Raw genomic sequence first — 27,530 nt, 5'->3', positions numbered from 1 at the left:
CTGGAGAGCAAAGCACATCTTAGCAAAACGAGGAAATTTAGAAAAAGCTCAAACTGGCAGAGAAGACCTTAGTCCAGTAGAAATAACTGAGTGAAGGGAAAATCAGAACCCTCATTAGCAAGAAAAATATGCTTAAAGCTTAGGTGTGGATAGGCTCAGAGTAGAGTTAGCTTAAGCACAAAAGCCAACCAAGGTTTGGGGTGATGCCATCCAAGGGCTAAAAGAAGAAGTGCTAGAGAGAACAACAAAATTTCCGATCACCCCAGACAAAGGTCCAAGCCCTAAAGACCCAGGAAGAAGAGAAGATCATGTGCCTTCCGCCTTGATGCTAAAGTGATAATCATAAAAATAGTGAAGGCCAGACTCAGCAATATCTGGGACCAAGCCCTAGAAGCCCTACTAGAAATTCAAGAACAAATGGCTTGCAAGGCTCAAAAGGTCATCCATGACCTAGACAAAGATGATGGCACAGATAAAGAGCAGAAGCGACAGCAGCCCCTGCAGGCCACGGGTCCCCCAAACCAAGCACTTTCAAAAAGTACAAGCAAGTAGAAGACGAGGACCAAAACCTGGTGCTAGCCCTGAAGGCCACCGCTTGGAAGGTAGCTCACTGGGAGAAGGACGCTAAAATGCTAGCAAAAAGAAATCATGAATTACACCAGGAATTGTAGGATGCCACACCCTCCCAGGAGTATGCAAAGATCTTGAGAGAAGCCATGGAGGACAGAGACAAGGCCAAGGCACAGGTAGAGGAACACAGAAAAAAGCTCAAGAGGAGCACCAAGTTTGAAATTGGCACAATCAATGAACTGAATGCACTAGCATTAGAGATGCAGCGCTGTCTGGAGAATGAGGCTCAACTTAGAAGAGAAAGGCCCGGAGATTGGACAGAGTACAAGACGGCACTCCATAAGCAAATAGAGGAGGCATGTCCAGTGGCAGAAAGGGTACGGTAGACCCAGAAGCCAACTGGTGTGGAAGGCCTGGCGTCACAAGATCGCCGCGTCCGAGTCGCCCTGGATGCGGTCATACTGTCCGCGCAGGGTGTGGATCAGCTCCAGCCAAATCCCCCGAACAGTCTCTGCTGGTGGCTCCAGTCTCCCCTCAAAGGCCCTGAAACACCGGGCTCTCCAGGTGAACCAGATGGTGAGGCTGCTGAGGAGCTCCCACTGTAAATCCCTCTCCTCTGTCCAGACAACGGACGAGAAATCCGGTGAAGGAACAAGGCGAGGCTGGCCCCTAATGAATCTGATGGCCTGGCTGTCCTGCTCCGTCTCATATCCCAGAGCAGGCCCTGACGATGTCGACCAAGCAACGGCACCCCACGTATACATGCCCTCTGGAGAGAGGGAGGCCAAAATGTGCAGCATCCTCAGCCAAATCTGTTGCGCATGTGGACAGTCCCATAGGCAATGTCACTATGTCTCCAATGGGTGGCCGCATCGGACACAGGCCGCCGGAAGACCATTGTAGACAAGCCAGGTGCCAACTACAGAGCCCCCGTGGGCAACCAGCCACACTGAAAAGTCGAGATCATGCGTGCCTGTCGACTAGCCGAGAGCCTGGCCCAAAAATCCTCCAGGAACTCCTGTGAGTCCCTGTAGCCGCCAATGCTCCGCTGCGGCTGGAGAGACCATCCTCCTCGCAGTCAAAATATGCCTCCCCAACCGAACAGTGTACTGGAAAAAGGTAATCTCTGTGGCCTCGGGGGACGCATAAGGATCATGCCACTCGTACTCGCTAGGGTCCCACTAGAGCCAAGCCAAGGGGCACGCAGCATATGCCCAAATGCGCCAATCAGAGTCCACATCTGCAGGGTCTGGATCAATATGCCACTTCCGGGAAGCGGCGGCCACTACCCGTATCCTCTGAAAGATGCACTCTACAACCAAAGGCGACTCCGCCTCCACTCTCTGAAGTCTGCTCTCATCCTGGATCTCATAGTAGAGGCATCTGCCATCCTCAGTGCAAGCTCTGACAGCAACCAGGATCTCCATCTGTGTAAAGGCTCCCATCCACCATGGGGCCGCTGGCTCGAAAGGCGTGAACCACTCCTCAATGAGTGCCTCCTGAATGTCATCCCTCATAATCAGCCCCCCTCTGAAGTGACTCAGCCTCTCCACCTGGACCTCCTCTGGGAGACTGCAGAAGGCCTGCCAATCTCCAAAACTGCGTGCTGGGCCTGCCGCCAATGGTCCCAGGCTAGACGAGGCCGAGAACCCAACATATGACCCTGCTCAGTGCATACCGCGGGCTCCAGATGAGCGGCTGTCTGGCCCGCTCCTCATCACAAGTAGGAGGTCTCTGAGAAAGCCCACCCAGTCTCAACAGCTCCCAAGCTCGCAAGATGCTCAAGGCAAATCTGTCCTCCCATCCTCTACTGAGGCCTGTCCTCCTCATCTCTATGAAGATCCATCGTATCTCTGGTGTCCAAGTGCCCCTTGCTGGAGGAGCCCTAGCCTGCAGTCGCTGAAAAAGAAGCTCCTTCCAAGGCTCAGCGCCTAGAAGCAGCCCCCGAACAATAAGCTTCCCCAATAAGACTCTACTCTGATCAACTGGATCTATAATGCCCAAGCCCCCCTGGTCCAGCGGAAGAGTAATAACTGCCCAAGCAACCTTAGCCCGGGCTGGCTGACCGTCCCGCCCAGACCAAAGAAAGTTCCTGATCAGCCTCTGTACCTGGCTAATGCAAGAGCTCGAGAAGATCCAGCAAGACGTGATGTACCACATGGTCGCTAAAAGCACCTGATTTGTCACCACCACCCTCCCAGCCAAGGACAGTCGAGCTGTACTCCAATACAAAAGCTTCTTCCGAATGCTTAGAAGAAGCGGGGTGATCTGCTGCTCATGTGGAAATCAAGTCCAATCTGGCATCCCAAATACCGCACTGTTGTGCCAAGAGCAATCCATCTAAAACCCGGGTCTGGGCTCCATGCCGGAGTGGGAGCGCTACTAATCCAAAAGGCCACTGTCTTGCGCCAATTGATCAATGCTCCCGAAGCTGCACCAAAAACCTGTAGCGACTGCTCTGCCCTTTGAAGATTGGCCTCCTGGCCATGCATAAATAATCTCGTGTCATCAGCAAACTCAGAATCGAGCAGGTCCTCACCCCAAACTGGGAGCTGGAGTCCTCTCAAACCAACCTCCTCTGCTGTCAGATACATGCTCATAGCCTCAACAAAGAAGAGAAAAAGAAACGGGACGAAAGGGCACCCCTAACGGACTGATCTGGTCAACTCAAAACTCGACCCCCGTCCTTCTGCCATCAGCACCTGGCTACAAGCTGTGGAATATAGAGCCGCCACCCCTCGAATCCAGACTGGCTCAAAACCCAGGCGAAGCATAGTGCCCTCTAAGAAACCCCAATCGACTCTATTGTATGCCTTTTCAAAATCGAGAAGCATAACGACCAGGTCCTCGCCGAGAAATCTAGCTCGGGCCGTCGCCTCCCAGAGAGTGAAAATGTTGTCAAGGATACTGCGCTCCTTGACGAATCCTGTCTGGGTAGCATGAATCAACTCCCCAAGGAAGGGCTGGATCCTCAAACTCAAGACCTTGGCCAGGACCTTGTAGACAATATTGAGGATTGTGATAGGTCTGCACTACCGAATGTCATTAGACACTCCCTCCCCCTTGGAGATAAGAAAGATCAAGCCCTTTGAAAAGTTCTGTGGCATCACCCCAGTGTCCAAAACATACTGAAAGCCCCTGCGGAGGCCTGGCCCCAAAATGTCCCAATAGCGCATAAAAAAGGCAGGCGTCAATCCGTCCTCCCCAGGGCAACTATGGCGCAAAAGGACCCTCAAAGCCTCAACAAGCTCATCCTCTGAAAAAGGCTCACCCAGAACTATGCGCATACGATCTGTGACCCTCCTCTGTACATGGGCCCACACAGTCTGTCTGCAAGCATCACGTGCCTCCGTGGGCTGGCTCCGCTGAGAGCAGGTCTCGATAGAACTCAGTGGCAATGGCTCTAATCTCCCCGGGTGCAGTGGCTAACGAGCCGTCCTGTCTCCTGAGCTGGCATACACCTGCTCGAGCATGGCGGGGTCCGGTATTCTCAAAGAACTCCCCAGTCACTCTATCACCAAGCTGCGTCCACTGTGAGGCCTAGCGATGATAGTAGAACTCATGTCTCTGCTCCTCTGCCTCTCTAATCTCCTGGCGTGCTTGGCTCAGCTGGGACGCCACCCACTCACATGTAGGCTGCTGCTCCTGAAGGCACTGGAGCGAGGCAAGGCTACGTCTCAAGCAGCGCTCCCGCTCTCGTGTCTCTCCCAGCCGTGTCAAGGTTACATCGTGCAAAAAAGAGCTGAGCTCTATGAGTCCCTCGGCACACTGGCCTGCTGCATCCAGGAGCTCTGGCTATCATGCCATATCCTCTCAATGTCCTCAGAAAGACTAGAATCTGTAAGTATCCTCTCTGGGATCCTCAACTGCAAGCTGGTCTACCGTGTCCCCTCCTCAAGTGTCAAAATAACTGGCGCATGGTCTGAAAAAGAAGTGCCAGCGAGAATGCCAACGGAGCCCCCACGCTCCCCGAACCTATCGCCCACATAGAAGCGATCAATCCGTGATAGATTAGTCCCTCCCTGCCGGCGATCCGACCGAGAAAAACTAAGACTATCCTGAGAGCGGGAGAAAGCCTCATGCTGCCATGCATCAGTGATCCGCAGTGTCATGCAAAATCGCTCCCAAGATGCAAGCTCCGTGCCGTGCACTGTAATATGACTGCCTCCCACCCTTTCGGCCGGGTCCTTAAGCATGTTGAAGTCTCCTCCGACACACCAATGTGCGGCCTCGGGCAATGCATCTGTAACAAGGGTCCAGAACTCTACTCTGGCACTAGCATGGTTGGGCACATAGACATTGAGCACGCCAAAGAGCTCATCGTGCATCCTCAGAATAACATATTGTGCTCTACCAGGCACAATGACCCCGCGATCCACAATGGCCTGCCGCCATGCATCCGCAATGGCCATACATACTCCTCCCTGCCCACCCAAGGGGCCAAACCCTGCAGACCAAAATGTGTCCCATCTGCCAGGCATCACGGAACCATATCTCCGAATCCTGCTCTCACTCAAATGGTGCTCCTGCATCATCAGAATATCAATACTGCCCCCAACCAGGCATCTCTCAAGCTCCTGCCTCAAGCATCCACGATAGTGTACATAGTGTGCGCCGCCAAGGCCCTGTACATTCCATGAGATAATCCTCATGGATGACCTGCTGAGGTGGAGGCTGTCTCAGCCATACTGCGGGCCTTCGCAAGCGGCTTGGATGGAGAATAGTCCCCATCCGAGCGGCTATGAATCTGCCCACCCGGTGTGCTGCAAGAATTTCGGATCAGGCACCAGTGGCTGTGTCCCATGGCGACTGCCTCCCGCTCAGAGAGAGCAACGTCGTGTATACATACATATCCAGGGTCGCATGCTAGGTCTGCCACTATGCGAACCACCAAGTGGCGAACCCCGGAGGCATCCGCACTCCCGGAATCAAAGAAGTGAGCCAGCTCCCAGAGTCGGCCTATCACGTCTGTCACCTCCAGATCGCTCACATGATGAGAAAACTCAATTGCCTGAGTCTTCAAAATGCTAAGAGCGAGATCTAGAGTCCACTCCCATCACTAGTGCCACAGAGAGGGAAGGAGAAGGCCACCGTTGAATCAAGTGCCTCCTCCTCTCGGGCCGGAGGTATCACCACATGCACTCTGATGGGTGCTGGCTCATGAGGGCCCTCCGCTCCAAAAGGCCGTGTGGAGTAGTCAAAAGCCTCCGAGCGCTGACTAGTGTCGAGCCTACTCAGCCGACTGCGGATAGAGGATATCCGTCAAGCCCGAATCGGCATGGTAGGTCTCCTCTGCGGTGCTCGAGCAAGGTCGGTGCTCAGTGCCCGCCAGACAGCAGGTGAGCGCCAGGGTACTGCCAGGGCCTCCCGAGGAGCTGAGGCGAGCGGAGGGAGAGGGGGAGGGAGGGGAGAAGGGGGTGGGGAAGGAGCCGTTGACAAAACGGGAGCGGGAACGCGAGGAGGCGAAGGCGAAAGCGAGGCGGGAGGGGGGGACGGGGGTGGGGGGTGGGGGCGAAGGAGGGGGTGCTGGCATCTCCAGATCCTCAGTCTGCGCTGGGGTCTCCTCCTGGAGGGGAGCAAAGCTGTTCCTCACTGGAACCCAGTGATGCTGAGACTGTGACTGCTGCTGCTGTGGCTGTCTCCCTCTACGGCGCCCCTGTCCAGGCTGCCAATCCGAGGTCTCTGTGGGCTGAGCAGGTGTCCCAGCGGCTGCCTACCGAGCCGCATCTGTGGGCGGGCCATCGGGGGCCTGCTGCTGCGGTGAAGGTCGGGGTCTCCTGCGAGGGCAAGCCTTGGCCAGGTGGCTGACCTGCCTGCATATAAAACACTGGTTCGGGAGCCCCGAGAACTCCACTCTCTGATCGATCCATCCCCCCCCCTATCCTAGGTAGTTGAATGACCTTCGGAAGAGAGGAGATGTCAGGAACCAAAACTCTGACCGAAGGCAGGCCAACTGCTCTAGCCACCACTGAAGCTGCTGTGGGGCCAGTCTCAAGCACCGAGCCCACCAATGCTCCTATCCTAGAAAGAAGCGGAAGGTACTCGCGGCGGAGTCCAGGGAAGCAAACTGCGACATGAAATAGGCGCTCTCCCTGCTCGGCCGCAGCTGGGTCGAAGCCATGCTGCCAAGGTCTGAAGAAGGCCCGAGCGCCCCTGATGTCAAGGGGACTCATGGCTAGGACCTGGGCCACGCTCTGGGCTGTCTCGAACTCAATCTGGTAGTGTCCGCAGCCCAGTAGCTGAACGTCTAGGATCTTGCCCACATCTGCAAGAAGGCGGGCCTGGAGAAGATCCCGGATCTCCCCTCTGCTGCGGCTAGTGCCGACTATACGACATATGGTGGAATGTGCCTGGAGGCGTTCCACCTCTGCGGCGAGGCTCGCTTCCTCTTCTAGCGAAAGAGAAAGCCTGATGGGGGTATCTTCAGGGGCGAGCGAGGGGGCTGCGGAAGAGTCCCTCTGAGGTGGGGCGGGAGGAGCCTCCATCAGTGTCTAAAGCTTTGTCGAAGGCGAAGCCAAAACTGAAAGCCCTGCAGGCACCGAGCTGCACAAGAGGCGAAGCGGGGAGGGGCGGAAGAACAAAGGGGGGCGGAAAGAAAAAGAGGGGAGGGGATTAAAGCAAAGGCGACGAAAGGGGAGGGAGCGGGGGGCGGGTGAAAAAAAACGAAGGGGGGGGGGGGGGACGAAGGAGACAGAGCAGGGGGAGGGGCGCGCGAGTGAGCACCGGGGGGGGCTGGCGCGAATGAGCACAGGCGGCGAATGAGCAAAGGCGGGGGGAGTAGACGCGAAGGCAGACAGGAGGCGGGGAGTGGGGTGTGCGTGCAGGCTGCAGCGCGAGCAGGGGGGAGCGGAAGCTTCAGCGAGCGATCCTGAGCACGAGCCTGCTCTAAATGCTGACTTAATTAGGGATTCTACTGTTCATGCTGAGGATTAGCCATGGCACGGGGATGCACGTAACATCCCCTTCTACTAAACCTGATGACGGGGTGGACACTCTGTCATCCTTCTTCCTTGGACTTCTAACTTTGACCTGCTACTTCTACCTCTGACTTTGACATTGATATTTTTGTCTGAGCACCTTCCACTTCTGAACTCCGCTTCAAAGTCTCACCAATATAGTCCATCTCGACTCACCCCCGAGCTACAGCCCCTCCTCCAGACGCAGTAAGACTAGGCTTCCCATACCACCTAGCCAAACCCCAAGGGTGTTCCTGCGCCAAGCAGTCTTGATGGACCATGCAGTCACACTTGACGATCATGTCTTGCAACAAGCCCAACGCCTACTTATATATATTATAGACCTCTAGCCAATAACTTTGGCCTAGGCCTTATAGTAGCTAGTAACCCTATTATTGACTATAACTATAGCCCCCCTTATAATCCCTAACCCAAGTGGGGTTATCTCCTAATCCTGGGTTAACCTAACCCTCTTTAACCTGTGAACATAACATGGTCCCCCGTGATATACACCACAAAGCCCTGTACTTGACCCAAGGTTCTAGTTTTCCTTCACCATTTTGTCTCAGACTAACTACCGCGTCCTTGACTGACAAGTGCATGTAAATTATGCCCCTCTGGTTTAGCTGTCCTATGGGCAGCTTGCGTTTTCATGTATTGCTTACTGAGGTCATGACATCTATTGACACATCAATATGAAATGTACAAGAACATCTCCATGCTATTAGGGCTATAAAAATTGACCTGAGCACAAAGTCCTTAAGCACAAACATGTCCTCTTCTATTTTGCTGAGAAAAGGGAGAGAGTTCTAAAGAGATGAAAAATCAAGGACACTTCAGGCTCCCCCAATGCGCTCTGATGGCAGAGTAGAACCCTTGCAATGGTCCCCACAGTATTGTCGCTACTAAAGAAAAACAATCAAATAGGTTTTCATTCACCCAATGTACACCAGGGCTGACCAAACAGACCACTTCTTTTGCTCAGTTCATTTTTTAAATCAAATGAGGGTGTTTTCCATCTACCATGCCAGTAGAAAATGTGAGTATCGATTGCAAGAAGAGCTTTCAACTGCACCTTCCGTAACATGAGTAGAGCTCTACAAGACCGCCGCCACCTTCCGTGTAACACAGGTAAAGCTTAAAATTGTGTTACAGCTGCAGGCAGCAGCTGCTTTTACCAAAAAAGTTGCACACGGTGAGGGTGATTTGATTAATAGAGCATGCGCCATCTTGTAGCCATAACTAAAGCCTCTATAATAGATAACACAATCCCATCTAGTGCAACACCAAGCCTTACAGATAGTGGCTATCTAGCAATATATAGCGGCCTCCTCATAAAAAGGCCCCTCACTATCTATAATTCAATACATAGTGCAAAACTGAGACCACTGACAGAGCAGCCGAGAATTGGATAGCATCAACTGGTCAATCAAGTCAACCTGTATATACCATTGGAATGGTCTCCTTATAGAAGCTGAACGTCTGTGTAATTATCAATTTCTATACTCCGGGCACCTTTGAAAGCCAAGATGTCTTCTTTTTGGCCCCTTTGAGGGCCAATACGTTTTCTTCATGGCCATAACGGACAAGCTTGCTTACCATTTGAATGGCCTCTTGAAGAGAATTCTCTATCACAACCATTCGCACATATATTAGAGATTTGGCCATCAATTTTGATATACCCATTGCCTAGCCTTGCAGATAGGTCTGATAAGATTGTTGTATGTCCTTGCAGGTAGGAAGCCAAACCACCTGAAGCAGCCAGGATAAGACCTGTCCAAAAAATAGGAGCATCTTTATCTTAGTCAGATAAAGTGGCTCCATGTGCAGCAGAGATAAAACTTGAAGCCCAATGAACAAAAAACCAACCTAGAAAAACAGGTGTGGGATTTCCAGGCCTTGATTTGAACTCTGGATGGAACTGGACACCGACAAAATAAGGGTGCTCAGGCAGCTCCAATATCTCCATGCGCCGCCCACTCTCATCTTTGCCAACAAACTGAAGACCAGCTGCTTCAAGCTTATCAATCATGTCCGGATTCACCTGCACACACCATAATATGGCCAGCCATCTGGATAATTAAACTCCAAAGCCCCACACCATCCAAGATAGTATCAAAGAGTATATATAGTGTGTAAACCAAACTCACTTCATATCTATGCCTGTGACGTTCCTCAACATAGAGTTCCTCCAGTTTGTACCTTTGAAAAAACCAACGATGTTAGAAACTAAAGTGTTTCCAGGATGTGTTATATGTTGCTAGGAAAGAAAACCTACAACTTTGCAGTCAGACAGTCAGGAGTCTGAAAATAAGTTCTCCTTGTTCCCAGCCTCATAGTGCCACCCATGTGAGTCTTTGATACCTGCAAAAAAAAGGGGAAACACAGGAAATGTGTCAAGTTAACAAGTCAATCATGGATGCCAAAATGGCTTCAACAAGATCGACTCGGTGATCATCAACCCGACGAGCTGGAGCTCCCCCTGTTAGCAATCGTGCGCCTCCGCTCCCCCCCCTGTTCTCGCCATCGCCATGGCCTCCCCTTTCGCGCTCACCTCACCCTCCCCTTCTTCGCCTCCGCCTCCCCCACCTTTGTTTTCCGCTTCCGCCCCTCCTCCTGTGTTTCACACCCTGCTCCTCCCCTGTGCAGCCTGCCTTCCTTTGCGCCACCCCCAGCCTATCCTTCTGTGTGCCATTCGCCGCCTCCTCTGCTTTACCCCACCCCTGCCTCCCTCCACCTGTGCATCCTCTTTGCACCCGCCTCCACCCTCCTTCACGCTGTCCACCACCCCTCTGCCTCGTCTCGCCGCTTCGAGCTCTCCTCCGCAGTTTTCTCTTCCCTCCACCCTGTTTTCTCTTCTGCCAGTCATCCACCTCTTCTCCCGCGTCTTCTCAGCACAGGTGTTGCACTCAGGTTGTTTTTCTTCTCGGCAAGAGTCAGCTTCTCTGGTCCTTACCCTTTCAGGAGGACTCCATAGCAGCTGCTCCATCATCCCAACAAAAGCACGGTTGCTTCCCTCCCAGCCTGTTCCCTGATTTCAGGATCGTAAGGACCCGCCCCGTGCATGGACAGATTCGGGATTCACTCCAGGAAACCCTTATTGGAGTGCCGGGAAAAATCACTAATATCCAATTTTCTAGGGCTCGGCTACTCTCAGGTGCAGTACGGCTCTCCTGCAGCGGCAGAAAGCATGATGCAGCAGAGCCCCATCACGATATGCAGTGCTCAAGCACATTTCACTAGACAGCACCACGGTTTCAACCCCACATCCGACGGACTAGGATATGTGGCGTCTGTCTTTCAACACGTACTTGCAGAGATTCGGATGCCACAACATTGTGTGGGTTTTTTGTCCATGCGTTGGCACGAGAACACAAGCTCTAGGGTAAAGAACAATCATAGCAAGACATTGAAGAATGCCATACGGTATGCTAGGATTTATGAGCAGACGATGGCCAGCGAGACTCAAAAGAACATCTCTCCCCGAAACCTCTGAGCAAGCTTCCAAGCACAAACGAAAGTTAAGCTTGAGAAGGCTCCACAGAAACCAAACCCAGTCTTCAGGTGAACCCAATCCAAAGAAGGATCAAAAGCACCAACACACCCTTGAGAACATTAGGGAGGGCAAGTGTTTCTCTTGTGGTAGAAAGGGCCATCAAGGCCGAAGGCCAAGAGCAAGGCAGCTCATTTGACCTAAGTATCATGTAACCCTCAAGTTTCTTCCATGGATATTATTGTTTTAGGTCAAAGTGCTTGCATGGAATGTGTTTTCAGCATGGCCCTAACGACTTAATACGTTTGTATGGGTCATTGTTAGGGGAGACTGTGTACATCCTTTCTGACCCTAGTAGCACTCACAACTTCGTTAATGCTAAACTTGTGCAGAAGCTAGGAGTGAAAACACAACCAAGTGATCACGTGTATCGTGTGAGTGGCGGGACATGGACAGATCCAAGATAGGCGTGTGTCTCAGTTATTGATATTTATTCAAAGTTATGCGTCCATGTAGATTGGAAAGGTCATGTTTTGTCGAGTATGTTGAAGGGTGATTTTGCAATCCCCCCCCCCCTCTATTGTGTAAACTCAGCACGACTTCATAATATAATGTAATATTTTGTTATGAAATGCCGCGAGAGGAAATAGTAAGGTCTTCGATGACCATGCGCAAGGATTATCTGACCTAGAATAGAAACCCTAATGAGGCTTCATGGACCCAACATCGTATGCTGATATCACATGACCGCGAAGGATTGTAGCTAACGACTCATCACCCAACCATAGGTTCAGTGCCTTGAACCTGAGGTCTGAATGTTGCGAGCCTACTTGGTACTGATGGCCCCAACCTAGTGTCCCATACCACTAGGCCAAAGCAACCACCTTGCAGCACATATTCTAGCCATTGCCACAACCATATGCTCAGTAGCATCATAGGAAAACTCGACCATAGGGATGTACCTCTTCCAATAAAACAGTCACCTGGAGCCGTATGCATAAAGCATAACCTCCAAAACCTAATTCCACCCTATCCATCTACCCATCAAAGGGAGGATACTCAGCCAAACACAAGTCCGTCGAATCTTCAAATGAGCAACTGTAGGAGCGTCGCGACAATTGTAGAATTCTTCTCCTGATCCCACCACAATCCGACACACAGAGACTCTATCGTCCCAGAACAACAACTCATACCGAATATAGTATTGACTACCTTCCACCCTAACAGGTGGAATGATTCCCGAGTCCTAGCCAATGGAGCTTCCCGCCTAGACCTCCTGCCAATACCGAATGAAATGCCCATCGGCCGGACATAGGCCTCTCAAGGAATGATATAACAAAACTAGGTGAAAGATTGACCCTCCCAATCCTAGCAACCCCATCCAAATTACCCTTCTGAATTTTCTTGTCTAGTCTTGCGTAACTTTGTCTACCATAGGGTAACTATCTCCCATAAGGATAGGACATAGCAAGGTTAGAAAATAAAGATGCACCTAGAAAACTCTACACACTACAGATCCTAGCATCTCATACCACTAGGATACACACCATATAAAATTTCCTTGAGACTTTTAAAGACGAGTTAGGGTGATCAATTCTTTTCCAACTAAGTCTTGGTGCACTACACCTCCATCCCATGTCATGGTCCACCCTACCGGTAAACCACTACAATAAACAACGAAATAATTCACATGTCCACACATCTGACAACTCTCGTCCTAATGGAGCTCCCACATGGAAATATGCTGTGCGATTTGTCCCAATCCTGAGTTATTCCAATTTCCGACTACTGTCAGGCAATCTCATCCTCCCCTAGCTGGTGCATCGTGTAAGATGTAATTCTCACACGCTGAGATCCTAGGATCCAACAAATCCTATGATCAACCAACCGTCTAGCTTTTGGAGACAGTGATGGGCGGCTACTTTACATTCTCATTCACTTCTAGATCTTGGCTCGCATGGAACTAGGGGGCTCATGCCTCTAGAAATAGAACAGAGCTCTGGACTATTCGAGCCTGGAGGTGGTCTTGTTTGTTTTCTCCATCCCACGCTGGCATACAAGTATGGTCTGCCCACAATAGGGCTAGAGGGCCTTCATGGAGGAAAATAGGATATGATCAGCGATCACTTGGCTCCCATTCGGCTCGCACAGATTGCGATTGAGCTCCTTCCAAACCGAACTCCAAAAACCTCCATGGAGAGGGTGCATCGAGTAGGTCTCTCCCCTTCCACGCCTAGTTCTACAGATTATCTCTTGGAACATTCATGAGAAGGATAGGCCCCGCTTTCGCACCATGAGAGGGGTTCTTCTCCCAAGAGATCAAAGAGCTTGTGTTGGGGACTCCATGGATATTTGGCTCTTGCAGGAGCACCATTTGTCAGCAAGACGTACTCGGAGACGTGGGAAGATCTTGCCGGGTGCAGTCAGTTTTTGGTCATTCGCTTTTGGTCCAAAGGGGAGCCACATGGGTGTTTGCATTTCAGTCAATGAGCAGTTGCTCCCTTCATTTTTGGACTCAAGCACTATGGTTCACGGGAGAGCTCATTGGGTAATCATCAGGATTGGGGAGGGGACTGGGTGGGCCTCCTCAATATTTATGTCCCAAACATGGTGTCGGGGGGGATGGATTTCTGACACACGTGTGGCAGGAGATCCCTCATGCAAATTTTTGGTGCATAGGAGGGGACTTAAACATGCTAGAGGACCCTGTGGATACACAGGAAGGAGAATTGGACACTATCTCCAAGGCTGAGTACTCCACTTGGGAAGAGTTGATTTTCACCATGGGAGGAGAGGATCCCTGGCCCTTACAAGAGTTTGGACGCCCCCACCAGAGCGTCCATTTTTCCTGGTCAAACACGAGGATGCACAGACCAAACCTCTCCCACAAATTTTATGTAGATGAGTGAGTGTGCGACAAGCAGGTATGGTAGGCATCATTATAAGCACTACATTATCAGACCATGCCCCTATCCTCCTTCATCGTAAGGACCCCCACGGCCTGAGCAACAACAAAGTGTCCCCATCCGCAAGAGTTTGGCTCCAGACACCAAGATTGGCAGGCAAATAGAGGAGATGTCACCATTCGGCCACCCAATTGGTCCACCCATGCTTTCTCATCATGTATGTACATTGGACTAGCATCCATGGCAGTTTTATATGCCGAGGATTGATGCCACTCATGTGATACTGTGGAATTGGCTTTCTGTTGGAACTTGTGCCTCTATGTACATGCCCAGAAATGCCTGGTGGATTGGTGTTCCATTGGGTTTGGTACCTCGTGTACTTGCCTGGAGCATGTCTTGTTCATACCAATGCTTCATTGCATAACATCTTTATGTGCTTGCTTGCAATTGAAATTGCATGCTGTTTTCATGCTTGCTTGACCAATGTGCAGTTCCGAGTAAGGGGACGCCCGCCCGTGAACCGTACGTGTGAAACTGTCTACTGACATGGTTATGTGGCATGTGACAAGTGGTAAGTATTGATCATAAACCTAGCCTTACGAATTCGCACTAATTTATAAGCGAGTGTGTACACACTTCATTAAGTTTTGGGCGACCAAAACTCACTTAAAAATTATGACCAACCCTCTGTTCGCACACACTCATGTCTTGAGGTGGACAAAACCAAATGCCCACCGCCCAGCCCTCTGTTTGCACACACTCATGTCTTGAGGTGGACAAAACCAAATGCCCACCGCCCAAACCTTATTCCCTTTGTATACAAAGGGCATGTGTCCGTTCTAGCTTGCACCACAAAGCACCTACCTCACACCTAGAGTGGACAACTCACCATGTCACTCTTCCCTCTGTCTCTAGAAGTAGGTGCCTCTTTCATGAGGCCTTTTTGGTTGTATTTTCTGCACTTTCTCCTTCCCAACTCCATATCCAAGCTTGCTAGGGTGTTTTCCAAGCTTCCAAGAGTGTTTCGAGTTGCCGTACACTCTCCCACACACTCCCAATAACTAAAATTCAGCAAAACAGCTCTTATTTTTGCTGTAATTTCTAATCTTTTTGCTGAAAACCCTAATTTCAGACTTCCTTTCTCAAGTTGAACCATAGGGGAAGCTTTCCCAGGGTTCCATTCATCCTCTTGAAGACTTTTGTCGCGAAGGATTGCGACAAATCGAAGATTTCATCACTCCAAGCGCTTCCATCGTGAAGACTTCCGCTTGTCATCGACTCTACTTACAATTGGTAAGCTTTTATGCATCTGGTCAGAAATGCCCATGACACTATGTACTTGATTCTCCCGAGATCAATATACTTTATTTGAGGGAGGGGCCGGCCGTTCCGGCTCATTGTGTGTCTCTTGTCAATTCAGCAAATTACTTCTTGTATTGAGCATATTGTCCATTAAATCTTGGTGTATTTAAGTCTAGAGGGAACCACTGCATTTGATCCCCCTCACGTGCAAGCCAATGCCACAAATTACAAAAGCTCCTCTCGCCTCCAATGCCACAGATTACAAAGAGCTCCTCTTGCCCCTTCCCCTCACCCCCCAGATCAAGACAGCGAGAGAGAGAGAGAGAGAGAGAGAGAGTGGTAGCACACACAAGAGGTGGTCTACCTCGGACTGCATAGATTTTTGAGCTGACTCTTCTCAAGCGAGGAGCTAAGTGGCACCCTCCAAGGTGGCAAATGTCCCAGAGCAAACGGACTTCCCGTTTCCCTCTTGCTTCGTCATTGGGACCTGTAGGGGACGGCTTTCAAGCCGCCTTCAATGAGATCATGATCACTAGCTGCATTCCGAAGGAAGATGGTGTGATCGTTTGGAGGTTCGCTAGTGGCGCCCCATCACCCTCCTTGGAAGCACCTACAGAATCCTCGTCAAAGCCATCAGCCACCGCTTGCAACCTCCCCTCCCATAGCACACAAACAGGCTCCTCAAGGCAGCCCTCACCCACTTCCCCTCGACCTCTAACAAAGACTCCGCCATCCCTTGATTTGGAACCCCCTCTTCAGGATGCCCAGTGGTGACCCCTCACATTGCATGGGGGCCCCTCCGCACTGGTCCCACTCAGTCACTCAAAGAGTGCGCCGACTTCAAGAGGCTCCTCCCAGAGACACGTGACAAACGCTTCGCGTTAATCTGGGGGCGCAATCAGATTACCCTCATTGTCGACTCCGCCGTTCCCCCCAATTGGTGGACCCCTCTTAAGTTTTCTTTATAAACGTAACACAAACGTTTTTAAAAAAACGTTTGTGTTTAAAAAACGTTTTTTAAACACAAGTTCTTCAAATGTTTTTTTAAAAAACTTTTTTTTAAAACGTTTGTGTTACGTTTCTTATTTAAAAAACGTTTTTTTAAAGAATGATTTTTAAACACAAATTTTTAAAAAACGTTTGAGTTACGTTTTGTTTTTATTGAACTTTTAAAAAAAACACAATTTCGAGAAAACACAGGCCGTTTCCATACATTAAATAAAAACGTTTTTTTTTTAAGCGTACAACATGAAATTTCAATAAAAAACGCAAAAACAGGCCATTTCCATACATTTCCGCATGAGAAAGAGTTTCAAGCCGTTTCAGCCCATTTTTGACTAATCTTACCTTAGAAAAGGCATTTCAACATTTCAGCCCTCCGATTCCTATGACTATGCTCCTCCAGCCACATGACAGTTCTTGGGAGAGCCAACCCTTGGCTCACGTCCACCGGTGGCACCCCTTCAGCCCATTGAGCCCAACCACCCCCTTTTTCATTATACAGTGAGGAAGGGTTGCAGGATCCAGACACATGAGATAGATGGCACCCCGGCAGCAGCAGACCATTGGGCATCTCCTCCCACTCCTCAGAGATTTTTGAAGTGTCTATGGGACAGCTATCAGCCTAGGAAGGTCACACTTCCTCTGGAAGTTTTGCCACCGTAGCCTCGTTGTTGCCACTTGGTCGGCCATTGGAGGACAGCCGGCACTGCATGCGATGCAGCTACCCCATAGAGTCACAACGGTACTACCTTTGGGACTGTCCCAAAGCGGCAACATGTTTGGCAGACTATCCTTCGCCTGTACACAATGGTGTGGTCCGCGCCGCGTATTATCACTTGGAGGGCAGTTGCATAGGTGACTGAGGCTGGGCCCGCTCTTTTCTACGAGGAGGCAGCAGGTGGACAAGCCATCCAACTCTCTCACTGCAGGATTGACACAGTTCCCACCCGCAACAGCTCGGCTTTGCCCTCGTCTCCCGGCAACAGTCCGCAATGGGAAACCTATGGCAGGCCCGTTGCAATGAGACCATCTAGGGTCTCACCCCTCCACCTGAGTCCATCCGCTCCATTTGAAGTGACATCATTCATACCCTCTGTGGCCAATGGGGGAAGCTTCAGGGCAGGTCGGATCCCATGTGTAGACAGAAAGAGGCCTTCATGTGCACATGGCATGAGGGGTCCCTTTCTCACTGATCGAGCGGGTGAGATTGCTTGGAATTACAAGCCACCGGTGTGGCCCCTCCCATGAGATAGTTTCCCTCTGAGAGCGGCCAGCCATGGAGGGAACCACCCCTCTGAGCATCATAACATTTAGCCCTCGGGCTGCTGTTTGTTAACTAATAGAAGGATCTCTTTTCCGGGGGGGCGGGGGGGGGGGAGAGGAAGTTAACATGTCAATCCCCAAGGCAGTCACGTTCCATCCCACATTGTTCCATCCCCACTTGCCGTCGTCCAACTCCCCTTACCTACAACACTATCTTCTTCTCTAAGCGAGCTTCCCTTCTCTATGTGTTGTGCTCTTCAAGCAGAAAACATCTTTTCTGCCAAGCTCCTTCACAACAACCATAAGCTTTCTCTCTTGCTGCAAATAGAAAAGTCTATACTTCCATCAAGTACAGTTCTGAGTTACCTCTGGCATGAACAAAACACATGGATGAGGTGTATCAGGATTGAACTCTGTGCTGTTGGCATTCTCAAGCTTAAGGACCTGAGCAGAAGAAGTAGATCAAAGGTTAGCAACCTGTTGCATGCAGTCCACTCCTCAGACTCTATAAAACACAACCAGTTGAAAATCAGGACAAAAATTGTGTACTGATCATTTACCGAGCGGGCAAACTCAATTACAGCAATCTGCATTCCAAGACAAACACCTAAATATGGGACTTTGTTCTCCCTTGCAAATTTAGCAGCCAGAATTTTGCCTTGAGCCCCTCTGTCACCAAAGCCACCAGGAACTAGCACTCCATCTACATTCTGTCAGCAGCCAGAACCCAAAAGAAGTTTCAGCACTGCAGGTGCAACATACCAGTTACAGACTGTATGCCTAAAAAATTAATTTCTGAGCCAAATTCGAATATATTTTTTTCTGCCAAAATGAAAAATTTTAAAACCTTTCCTCAACTTCCTAGGGTGGAACATCCAGCGATTGTCATTGCAAACGTTCAGAAGCTGCTGGAAGTGACAAGAACAACAGTAGAGTTTCTCTCATAGCATTTGTTCGTGTTTCAAATCCCAGGCTTGATGACATACCAGATTGAAGTCGACACTCCCAGGAGGGGATGCCACATGCACGGGCCATGACTATTGAGGCCACACACACAATAAATTAGAGAGAGAGACCGTTGTGGGCCCTAATCTCAACAGGCACAGATTCACTAAGTAATCTAACACAGAAGGATGCAGTAGGGTAGAGTAGTTGCACACTGGAGATTCCAAGCCAAGAGGCAAAGGATGTACAGGCCAGAAACAGTTGGACAGCCAAAAAATCAACACAGGAGGCATTGACCGGACAAGTGCAGAATTTGGGAGGCTGCTTATAACCTGTAGACAGCCCAGGCAGGCGCCAAGGCTGGGCCTTTAAGACCCAGTATGAACTTAATTGGGATTTAGAGACTTGTTTATCTTTCTTATCCAAAAAAGCCCCTGGGAGCCATTTTATCTACCCAACAAAGAACCATTCCATCTACCCAACAAAGACCATCCTCAAATGCAATGTAGGAAGAACACCTCCTGTTGTGTGTCAAACCGTGTAGTTGTTACCCTGAGGGTATGAAGCTTCGGAACCAAACCATTATGTGGCCATGTCTGAGATGACCAGCAAGCCAGCCTCTAGGCAACCAAGGATTCATCACGCAGGATAAGCTCTGCCAATGAGGCTATAAAGTTGGACTCCACTGCTCAAACAAGGCCCCACTGGACTAGTTTTCAAATGACATTGGACTCCAATTCCACTGCTCCTACGAAGTCCCATCACCATTCAGATATCTTTTGTTTAGCATCATAGCTTCTCAGTCCCCTCCAGCTTTGCCAAAAACATGCACACAAGCAACACACATGCCAAAGTTAGGCTTGAGTTACATACCTTGAGGGCTTCCCACGCTGCAGCATAGACTGCCGGATTCTGCAAGCAATGCACAAAATGGCAGAAATTTTCAATCACGGTCGATGAGTTTTAAGGCAACTGAATCCCTTTAAATGGTTTCATGCTTCTGCAAAAATCACACCTCATCCCTTACTGCATCCTCTAGGTCCGTGGCAGCCACCCATTCCACACGCAACTTTCTGGAGCATGCAATAGATGCATGCAGGAGAGCCTACAAAAAAAATGTGAGTCAAAGGCAAGTAATCACAAAATGAGCTGACACAGAATAGATGCATTGCAGGAGAGCCTACTAAAAAATGTGAGTCAAGCCAAGTAATCACAAAAAGAGAAGGGCTATTAGTTTTTATTGAGATGAGCATGTATCACGTACCTTGATGACAGAGAGATAAGAATCCGACAGACCAGTATACTTTCCAACCATTGCTATCTTTACCTGAATACAACCACAATTAGCCATATAAGAAAACAAAGGGATAAACTTGTTATCAAGAGCCAGAGACAACATTAGAGTAGGCAGTCAGCTTACAGGAACAGAGAGACTATCACAAATTTCTGCACGAGATGTCCACTCTTCCAAGGCTGGAACTGGGTCCAAGCTGCATGATGCAAGAGCATTTTCTTTGACATGCACAAAACATTGTTGATCTCTAGAAACGCACAAAATCAGAATCTCTGGCCACAAAACACGACACACCACTGGATTGAGAGTCAGCTTGCTGCCGCCCACACAGAGATCAGATCCATCAAGGAGAGGAGGGTGGAGTAAAGACACCATACTAGAGCTTCCTTTTGGACCCAAGCTGGCGATAGAGTCACGGGAGACTTCTTTGAGATAGCAGGTCCCCACAGGAGGAGAGAATGTATTCACAAGTTGCACAGCCAGGATGGAGCCATTGTTTTCTGACTCCCCCCATGTGAGAGCCATCACCACTGATTTTTTCTGATCTCTCCTTACGGGTGCCCCATTATCCCCACAGGTGATGGATGCACACGAGAGAATCTGGCCAATACGAGGGAGGTGGTTCTCCTTGCTCTCTGGTCCTTCTTACAGACTCCCTTTACTGTGCTGAGGAGCTGGTAGAGGCATTGACTTCTCTTCCTAGGGGCAAATGCCCAGGGGTGGATGGGCTTCCAGTTTCTTTTTTCTCCGCCATTGGGACCTCATGGAAGGCGACCTTTGAGCTGCCTTCAATGAGATTATGTCCACACGAGCCATGCTAAGTTGATTCAGATCCACGCCCTGCTTGACAAGTTGATTGTTAGAGAACTCCTTCTCGGTGGCGAGCCTTGGAAGTATTTCCTCTTGGCCCGGATTTCAGCCCGCACCTCAAGTCTAGGGGGGCCCTTGGCCACAGAGTACCAGATGGATCTTCACAAAGACGCGGGCCTGCGGATTCAGCCCAGCTTTTGAGAGCAAGTTTACTTCAAGCTTGGGATCACCTCAGGCCGGCCCTCAAGAAATTGCTACGGTAGCCTCAGAGGAGCGGCTCTGGCAGCCTTTGGTCGAGAACCCCCTAATCTGTTTACCCAATGGCCATATATTGGGGGCTACACCTCATGTTTCATGGGGTGCTTTGAGCATGGGACCTGCCTTGCCAAGTCCCTTGGAGATTGGATTGCACACATGCAGTTACCCCCGGAGCTTCAAGAGAGAGGCCTAACAAGGATCCGAGGTAGAGACAGGCTCAGCATCGACATTGACTCTACTATCCCTCAGGAGTGGTTGACTCCTATCCTAGACCCGACTCCCTTCTGTGGCTAGGTGTGTTTACCATGCATGATATTCTTTTAGCAGTCCAAGGAGCGGATGAGGGCAGTGGTCTGCTTACTTTTTCTATTGGCTCACATGGTAGATGAGAGAGATCCGACCTCCCCTTGGAGGATTTCAATGACTGCACCTTACAAAGGGCAAGGGTGATTGGATTTCAGGAGCGGAAGTGGCAACCCGCCAAGGTGGCCAAGGAGAGATTCTGGCGGCTATGAAAATGGGAGAGCCGACCCCTCACGCGCCTCCAATGGGACCCAAGAGAGTGAACTTGGCATGACAGTGTTGATCGGGAGGAGACCTTGGATACCCCTTTTTTGCATATGCAGTGCGGCTAGGCCACAAGACTCAGATGCCAGAGATTGATGGCACCCCGGTAGCGGCAGTACATTGGCAGTCCCGGGCCTCTCTCAACGTTTCCTCTCATATTTTTGGAAGAGGCTTTGGGACAATTTTCGGCCTTGAAAGATCACTCTCTTTCTCTGGCTGGTTGCACATAGGAGTTTGGCGGTTGGAACGTAGCTGGCCATTGGATGTCGACCCGCAGCTTGCACGAGGTGCAGCCACCCTTAGGAGTCTCAACATCATTGCCTTTGGGACTGCTCGAAGGCTTGGCAAGTTTGGCAGCGGATTCTCTGCATCTTCACGATGGATAGGACCTCGACCCGGATCATTTCTTGGGGCACCGTCGCTTGGGCGACAGAGGTTGAGATGGTCAATGCTTATGAGGAGGATGGTGGGGGACTTGCCCTTCAGGTCTCTCACCTTCGTATTTCGGAAGTACCATGCACAGCCCCATCCACGGACCACTGGAGATCGGGCTCATGTCAGAGATGGGAGATTTGCAATAGCATGGCACATATGGCTGGCTGGATGCAGCGAAGCCATAGAGGGTACCCATACTCTGCCTACAGAGTCCATCAGGAGCATTTGGCTCAACATCATTCATACCCTCCGCGGTCAGTGGGGGAAGTTGCAGGGAGGCTATGACCGCATGCAGAAGTGGCAGAAAGCTTTCCTAAGGCTTTGGAGGCCTGTCCCTTTTCGTACCGATAGAGGAGGTGATCTCACCTGGCAATTCAGACCACCTATGTGGTTGTTCCCTCCCTCCCCTCCCCCCCCCCCCCCCCCCTCCCCCCCCCCCTTCTCCGTATGTGATAGCTTTCTCCTCAAAGAGCGGCCAGCCAGAGGAGAAGTGCATCTTTTTCCTCCCTTTGATTATTTGATCCCCACCCTGTACATTGATATTTGATCCCCACCCTGTACATGAGGCAAGGTTGTATCTAGCCCTTTGGGGTTGTATTTGGCCCATTGTGGCTGTTATTCATTAACTAATAGAACGATCTTTTTCTCAGAAAAAAAAAACACCAACACACCACAGCAAAAGCACTAAAAAAGCCATGACCTGATATCATTCAGCAATTGAGTTTCTTACCTCAAATTTAACTGTTTCATGATGGAAAGGTGAGCCTTCTGGTCCTGTCTCAAATAAAGTCACCAATTCAAATCAAGCAAAGTAAAAGGACAGTCAAACTGTATGTGGCTATGACAACCTGGCTGAGGCACATAGTAATGGAAAAGAAACAGCAATAACAATGGAAACGGTACTATTCAGGCAGCCAAAACAAGGAAACACGTCATCACCAAGGCAGGTACAAGTCATGGCGAAGAAAGGAGAAGAGGCTAAAGAAGGGAAAGGGATTTGAGAGAAAATGAAAGAGAGAAGGAAGGGAGAAGGGAAGAAAGAAGGCAGACGAGAAGAGATAATTAAAATTGCAGCTCATCTAACATAAACATGACCTAAAATGGGGGCAGCAGATGGGAAACACCAGTTGTGGTCGGGAAAACTGCTGAAACAGCAGAGGGGAAACGGTCAAAACACATTGCGGGCCCAAAGTCCCCAAAACAGATATTTCAGCCCTTTTTCGTAACAATGATGCTGAGGCATGAGGAGGGTTCACGGTGCTTACTCTGAGCAGCAATGGTACATGCCAGATATTCGAGACATCATAAATATTTAACACGTGTTCAGCCTGCAACAAAAAATTGCAAAAATAGAAGTGAATAAAGTAGTGGATCTAATCAAAATCAGTTCTAGTTCAGGTATTTTATATAGATCACACAGCCATTTTCTTAAATCCACACAACTAGCTGGGCTTGAATTCCATGTCCTTTTCAATAGTTTCAACAAATCCCCTTCGAATCAGTTCAAGTTTCACATACAGCTAGCTATCAAATTGAAGATGCATCATGCAACATAATGATTCCAACGTACCGGAACATGGCAGAACTGTGATAGCTTCTCCTTCGTAGATTGTTCCAGGGCCTGTGCAAAATCTTCCAAAGGTGAGAGCACAATTCAAAGTCCCAGAAACTGTGGCCAAACCTGCCAAATCTACTCAACGGACATGGCAACTGAAAAGCTATGAGGACCTTTTGAAAAATAAGGAGAAGAAGAAGAAAGCTGCTAACCTTGGCACTCCGACAAGCCAGAAGATTCGGGGTAAGACCCAGTGCTCTCAGTTCTCTTACTGAATGCTGCGTTGGCTTGGTTTTCTGTTAATCAGAGAAGTCAAATAATATTTTCTTCTCTGGCTGCAGAAGGCATGTAATACTTGCCTCAAGTCATACAAAAATTGAAGTGGGCGCTATAAGAGATCCATAGGCTTGATTTGGCACCTGCTCTCCCACCACGCCAATGACGGGAACAAGGCTCACATGCACCAGACAAAAATTATCAGAACCTGCATAAGATTTGATCATTTTAATCAGAAAGGCATGAGCATTTCGCTGCTCAGAAAAAATCGGATGAACACTTTCATAGCTGCAAAGCAAGTGGTCTCTGAACTCAGCCCGGCAGACTCACCGACTCTGAACTGAAACTGCCGCAAAGCCTCCACAAAAGGCATGGATTCAATGTCCCCTGCAGCAAAAAGGTACACTATCAAACCTTTCCCTAGCAATCTCCAGAAGCCACCTGTGGCAATACACACTACTGCAGCAACAAAGAAGACATTACCAACAACTCCACCCAGCTCAATCACACAAACATGGGCCGGTTGGTTGCTGCCATCAACAGGAACAGTGGAAACACGCTCAATCCAATCTTGAATAGCATCGGTGACATGAGGTATGACCTGAATGACAACAAGCATGCACGCAATAATAAGAAAAAAGACCTAAAGTACTACACACCTTGTTCCAGGATAGATGTTACCAAGTATGACCCATCACCCCTAGTATCACTAGAGTGATGAGTGATGCGATGAACAAATACAGCGAACAATTGCCCCTAGTAATTTCTGCTGCCAGGGAGGCTAGAAAACCAACCTGCACAGTTTTTCCCAAGTAATCTCCACGTCGCTCTTTGTCGATAACTGACTGTACAACAAAAGATGTGTACAATTATTAGAGATAAAGCTACTTCAGATCCTGAATCTTCCATGCATAGGCCACTCTTTTGCACAACACAAGCCAGCATGGATACATCTGTGTCCTAGGAAAATGCCCCCTCTCCATGATTCACCTAAAACACGACAAATATGGACTTACAAACCTGATATATCTTCCCGGTGGTTATATTGTTATCCCTTGTCAGCGTCACATCAAGAAACCGTTCGTAATTTCCAAGGTCCAAATCAACCTTCAAAACAAAGGAACTCTTGAGCAATCAATGGTCCACGCAGACACAGGTTTACTTATGTCTACAAGAGCCGACAGAGCCCATGCGACCCATAATACAATAGGCTCTAGAAACGCGTAGGACATCCCAAAATCAGAGTGGACCAAAGTGAAAATGAAAAACAAACAAACAAAGAGTGAAAACAGTCAAGTAGCCAGGAATGACCAATGATTCCCACTTGACAAACCAATGCAAATGGAGCCGTACTCATCGACTGCCATCAGAAGAAAAAACAATCTCATTTATGTGCCTACATTATCCAGCCACTAAAGCTCTCATGTAGTTTCTGGTTCTAATTACACCTTGGCTCAGAGTAGACACCACATAAATACAACACGCCAGTCCATATAGCTCTCATGCCTATCTGTAAAACAGCTGAACATGCATGCCCTTGCCTTATCCATACAGTCCATAAAGTCTGCATCAGCTCAACTATACAGTAACCAAGTCCAGTTGTAAAAGAAGCATGCTAAGTTTGAGGTGGGAGGAGGGCTGGTCATCTGTGTGTGTGTGTGTGCGCGCGCGCGCGCGTGTGAAACCACTATTTTATCTTATAGTGGAGAACCCTCAAAGCGAGAGGCTCTCATTAAAGTACATCTAAAAATAGTGGAAAAACACTTTCTAGTTCTGCCGATCAATCTGCTTCTGAAGCTCAAAACTATCATTCAATGACTGACGTAATGATCAACAGAAGTAACTATACTTGTCAATCCGAGGTTGTATCATAATTACGATCCAGCCATATTGTCCAAAGAGTGAATTCCGGCAATCTAGAAGGATATCTTCCAATCATCCAAAACATTTTCCAAAATGTCACCCCACGGAATCTTATCGCATATCCAAAGATAGACGATTCAAAAACTCCCTTGTGTCAATGCAAGCCCATAGCAAATGATAAGTACCCTCCATTTGATGATGGCACTACAAACAATTTGGAGCCGCAATTTTCCGCTTTGCCAAATACACTCCTACCAGGAGCATTCCCGTGAGGCATCTCCATAGAAAAACCTTCTGTTTTAAAGGCAATTTGCTTTGCCATATCTTCCCCAAATGACCTTTCCACCTAAGGATTTATTCATATGCCACACCTGATCCCCACGTCGCTTTATCGATGGCTGTGGAAGTGGTAATCTATATCCCTTGCCGCTATCAGTCCATAAAGAGGAAACTACGTAATATAACTTGGTCAGGTGTTTTTTTACCAGCCAATCATCCTATTTTTGCCCAGCTGATATATAGGACATATCCCATGTCCTGCTAGCTGAGCAACAACAAGTCTCCATACGTGGCGATAATGGGCTCCCAATTGCCATTGTCGTCATGCTTGTGGAAACGACAATGGTCTGCCTTTAGTCGATATGGCATCTCCGACCCTGCAAATTCCTTTTTGTGCTAAAAAGTAAGCTTTTCTTGGCTTAGCCACAGCCAATGGCGTATCGAATGCTCTGCTCCAATGCACATTTTCATCGACCAATGTGTTTCCAAGAGGCATTTGCCTATGTGCCCAATGCAAATGTATAAGCACAGACTTGTATATGTATATATGTGAGTTCTACAATGATCACTTCTTGAGACTCTCCAAGGATGGATTCATGGAGATCCTAGGATACATACAAATACAAATGTCACATGCTATGCGCATCACGATTGGCCAGCTCAAGGTGTCCTCCCCAAGAGGGCGTCACGCCACTCGCGCGGGTGATTAGTGTGAGGATCAGAGATGCCTCAACATGTACTTGGGGGAGCTCAAACAACACAGGGATGTAGTGTTGAGGCAACATGCTAAGGGACAGGCCCACCCCCGACAAGACACCTCCTAGAGAGACATCACAAATTTCTTGGTACACGCATCCACATCAGAGTCCACCCATACCAGTGCCTCTACTCCAACTTCAGAGCCCACCACCCATACCCGTGCTCTGGCTCCACGCTCTAGAGGAGTTCTTAGCGAGGGAGCTCGAACTATTCTATGAGCCAAACACCCCTGACCCAGAGCATTAGGACCCTCCAAACACAGACAGATCCGGGAGGTTCTCCGTCGACATGACATGCTCCAAGCACAAAGGCCTGACCCTCTTTCTACCCCAAGATTGGTACTGGCTGAGGGGGGATCATAAGATAATCATCTATGCTTACACATAGTGGCATTTTATCCTTTTTTTCATTTCCTTTTTAGTTCTTCCATGGCTCAGTATATCCATGATACCAGGGTATTGGTTATGGTCTCATAGACTCTAAAGCTACAAGGGCATGCCATTTTATGTAGTTCTACATAGCTCATACTAAAAAACATAGTTCCATATAATTTATACTATAAACATTTAAATACAATGAAAATAAGCGCTGCCTAGGGCTCTTCTTGCTCGAGCTCCGTAGACACACGGACACATTCTTGAGGGGGGTTCGGCCCTAGCCACCCCGCCCCCTCCCTCCCTAGCCAACCATCACTAGCTTCTTTCGGCCCAAGATGAGGAAGACTTCCACACACTGGATCCTCTGGACCCACCTCACAATGCTGCACACCCACCTCGCCTGAGAGGAGTTACTCTCATGGAGCCACCCAATAACACCTAATCACAAATATTTTAAGTTGTATTAACAGCATGTATGGAGCCTATTTAAAGGCACTCTTCTAAATGATAATCAAGCAGGCCTTTGAATCATTTTGCCACTCTCATATTGAGTCATGTTTTATTTCTCTCTCTCTTTCTCTATTTATGCCATAGCCATAGCCATGTTTCTCTATGATCTA

General features: G+C 49.1%; 1 protein-coding gene across 3 annotated transcripts in view; it reads right to left on the bottom strand.

The window, feature by feature from the left end:
- Positions 1-8,501: 8,501 nt before the first annotated feature.
- LOC147635882 (uncharacterized) overlaps positions 8,502-27,530 on the bottom strand; it is a 59,833-nt gene continuing 40,804 nt past the window's right edge. Inside the window, exons 3-21 of one of the 3 annotated variants that reach the window (XM_086801278.1) lie at positions 24,653-24,739; positions 24,427-24,477; positions 24,116-24,233; positions 23,963-24,019; positions 23,776-23,840; positions 23,569-23,652; positions 23,372-23,422; positions 23,067-23,129; positions 22,532-22,575; positions 19,858-19,927; positions 19,702-19,764; positions 19,453-19,542; positions 19,311-19,349; positions 18,053-18,202; positions 17,859-17,936; positions 9,805-9,890; positions 9,677-9,728; positions 9,396-9,570; positions 8,502-9,299 (exon numbers count right to left, since the gene is read on the bottom strand). In XM_086801278.1, coding sequence (XP_086657404.1) covers positions 9,097-9,299; positions 9,396-9,570; positions 9,677-9,728; positions 9,805-9,890; positions 17,859-17,936; positions 18,053-18,202; positions 19,311-19,349; positions 19,453-19,542; positions 19,702-19,764; positions 19,858-19,927; positions 22,532-22,575; positions 23,067-23,129; positions 23,372-23,422; positions 23,569-23,652; positions 23,776-23,840; positions 23,963-24,019; positions 24,116-24,233; positions 24,427-24,477; positions 24,653-24,739 — 1,626 coding nt within the window. In that variant the 3' untranslated portion in view covers positions 8,502-9,096. Of the gene's footprint in view, positions 9,300-9,395; positions 9,571-9,676; positions 9,729-9,800; positions 9,891-17,858; positions 17,937-18,052; positions 18,203-19,310; positions 19,350-19,452; positions 19,543-19,701; positions 19,765-19,857; positions 19,928-22,531; positions 22,576-23,066; positions 23,130-23,371; positions 23,423-23,568; positions 23,653-23,775; positions 23,841-23,962; positions 24,020-24,115; positions 24,234-24,426; positions 24,478-24,652; positions 24,740-27,530 lie in introns of those variants that run through there. The other 2 variants (XM_086801279.1, XM_086801280.1) reach the window with 2 other exon arrangements.

This window comes from Cibotium barometz, chromosome 8 (assembly GCF_041138505.1).
Source record: "Cibotium barometz isolate CiBa-2024 chromosome 8, ASM4113850v1, whole genome shotgun sequence".
Taxonomy (NCBI): domain Eukaryota; kingdom Viridiplantae; phylum Streptophyta; class Polypodiopsida; order Cyatheales; family Cibotiaceae; genus Cibotium; species Cibotium barometz.
Note: the sequence above shows the minus strand (reverse complement) of the source record. Positions and strands in the feature narration are given on the sequence as shown.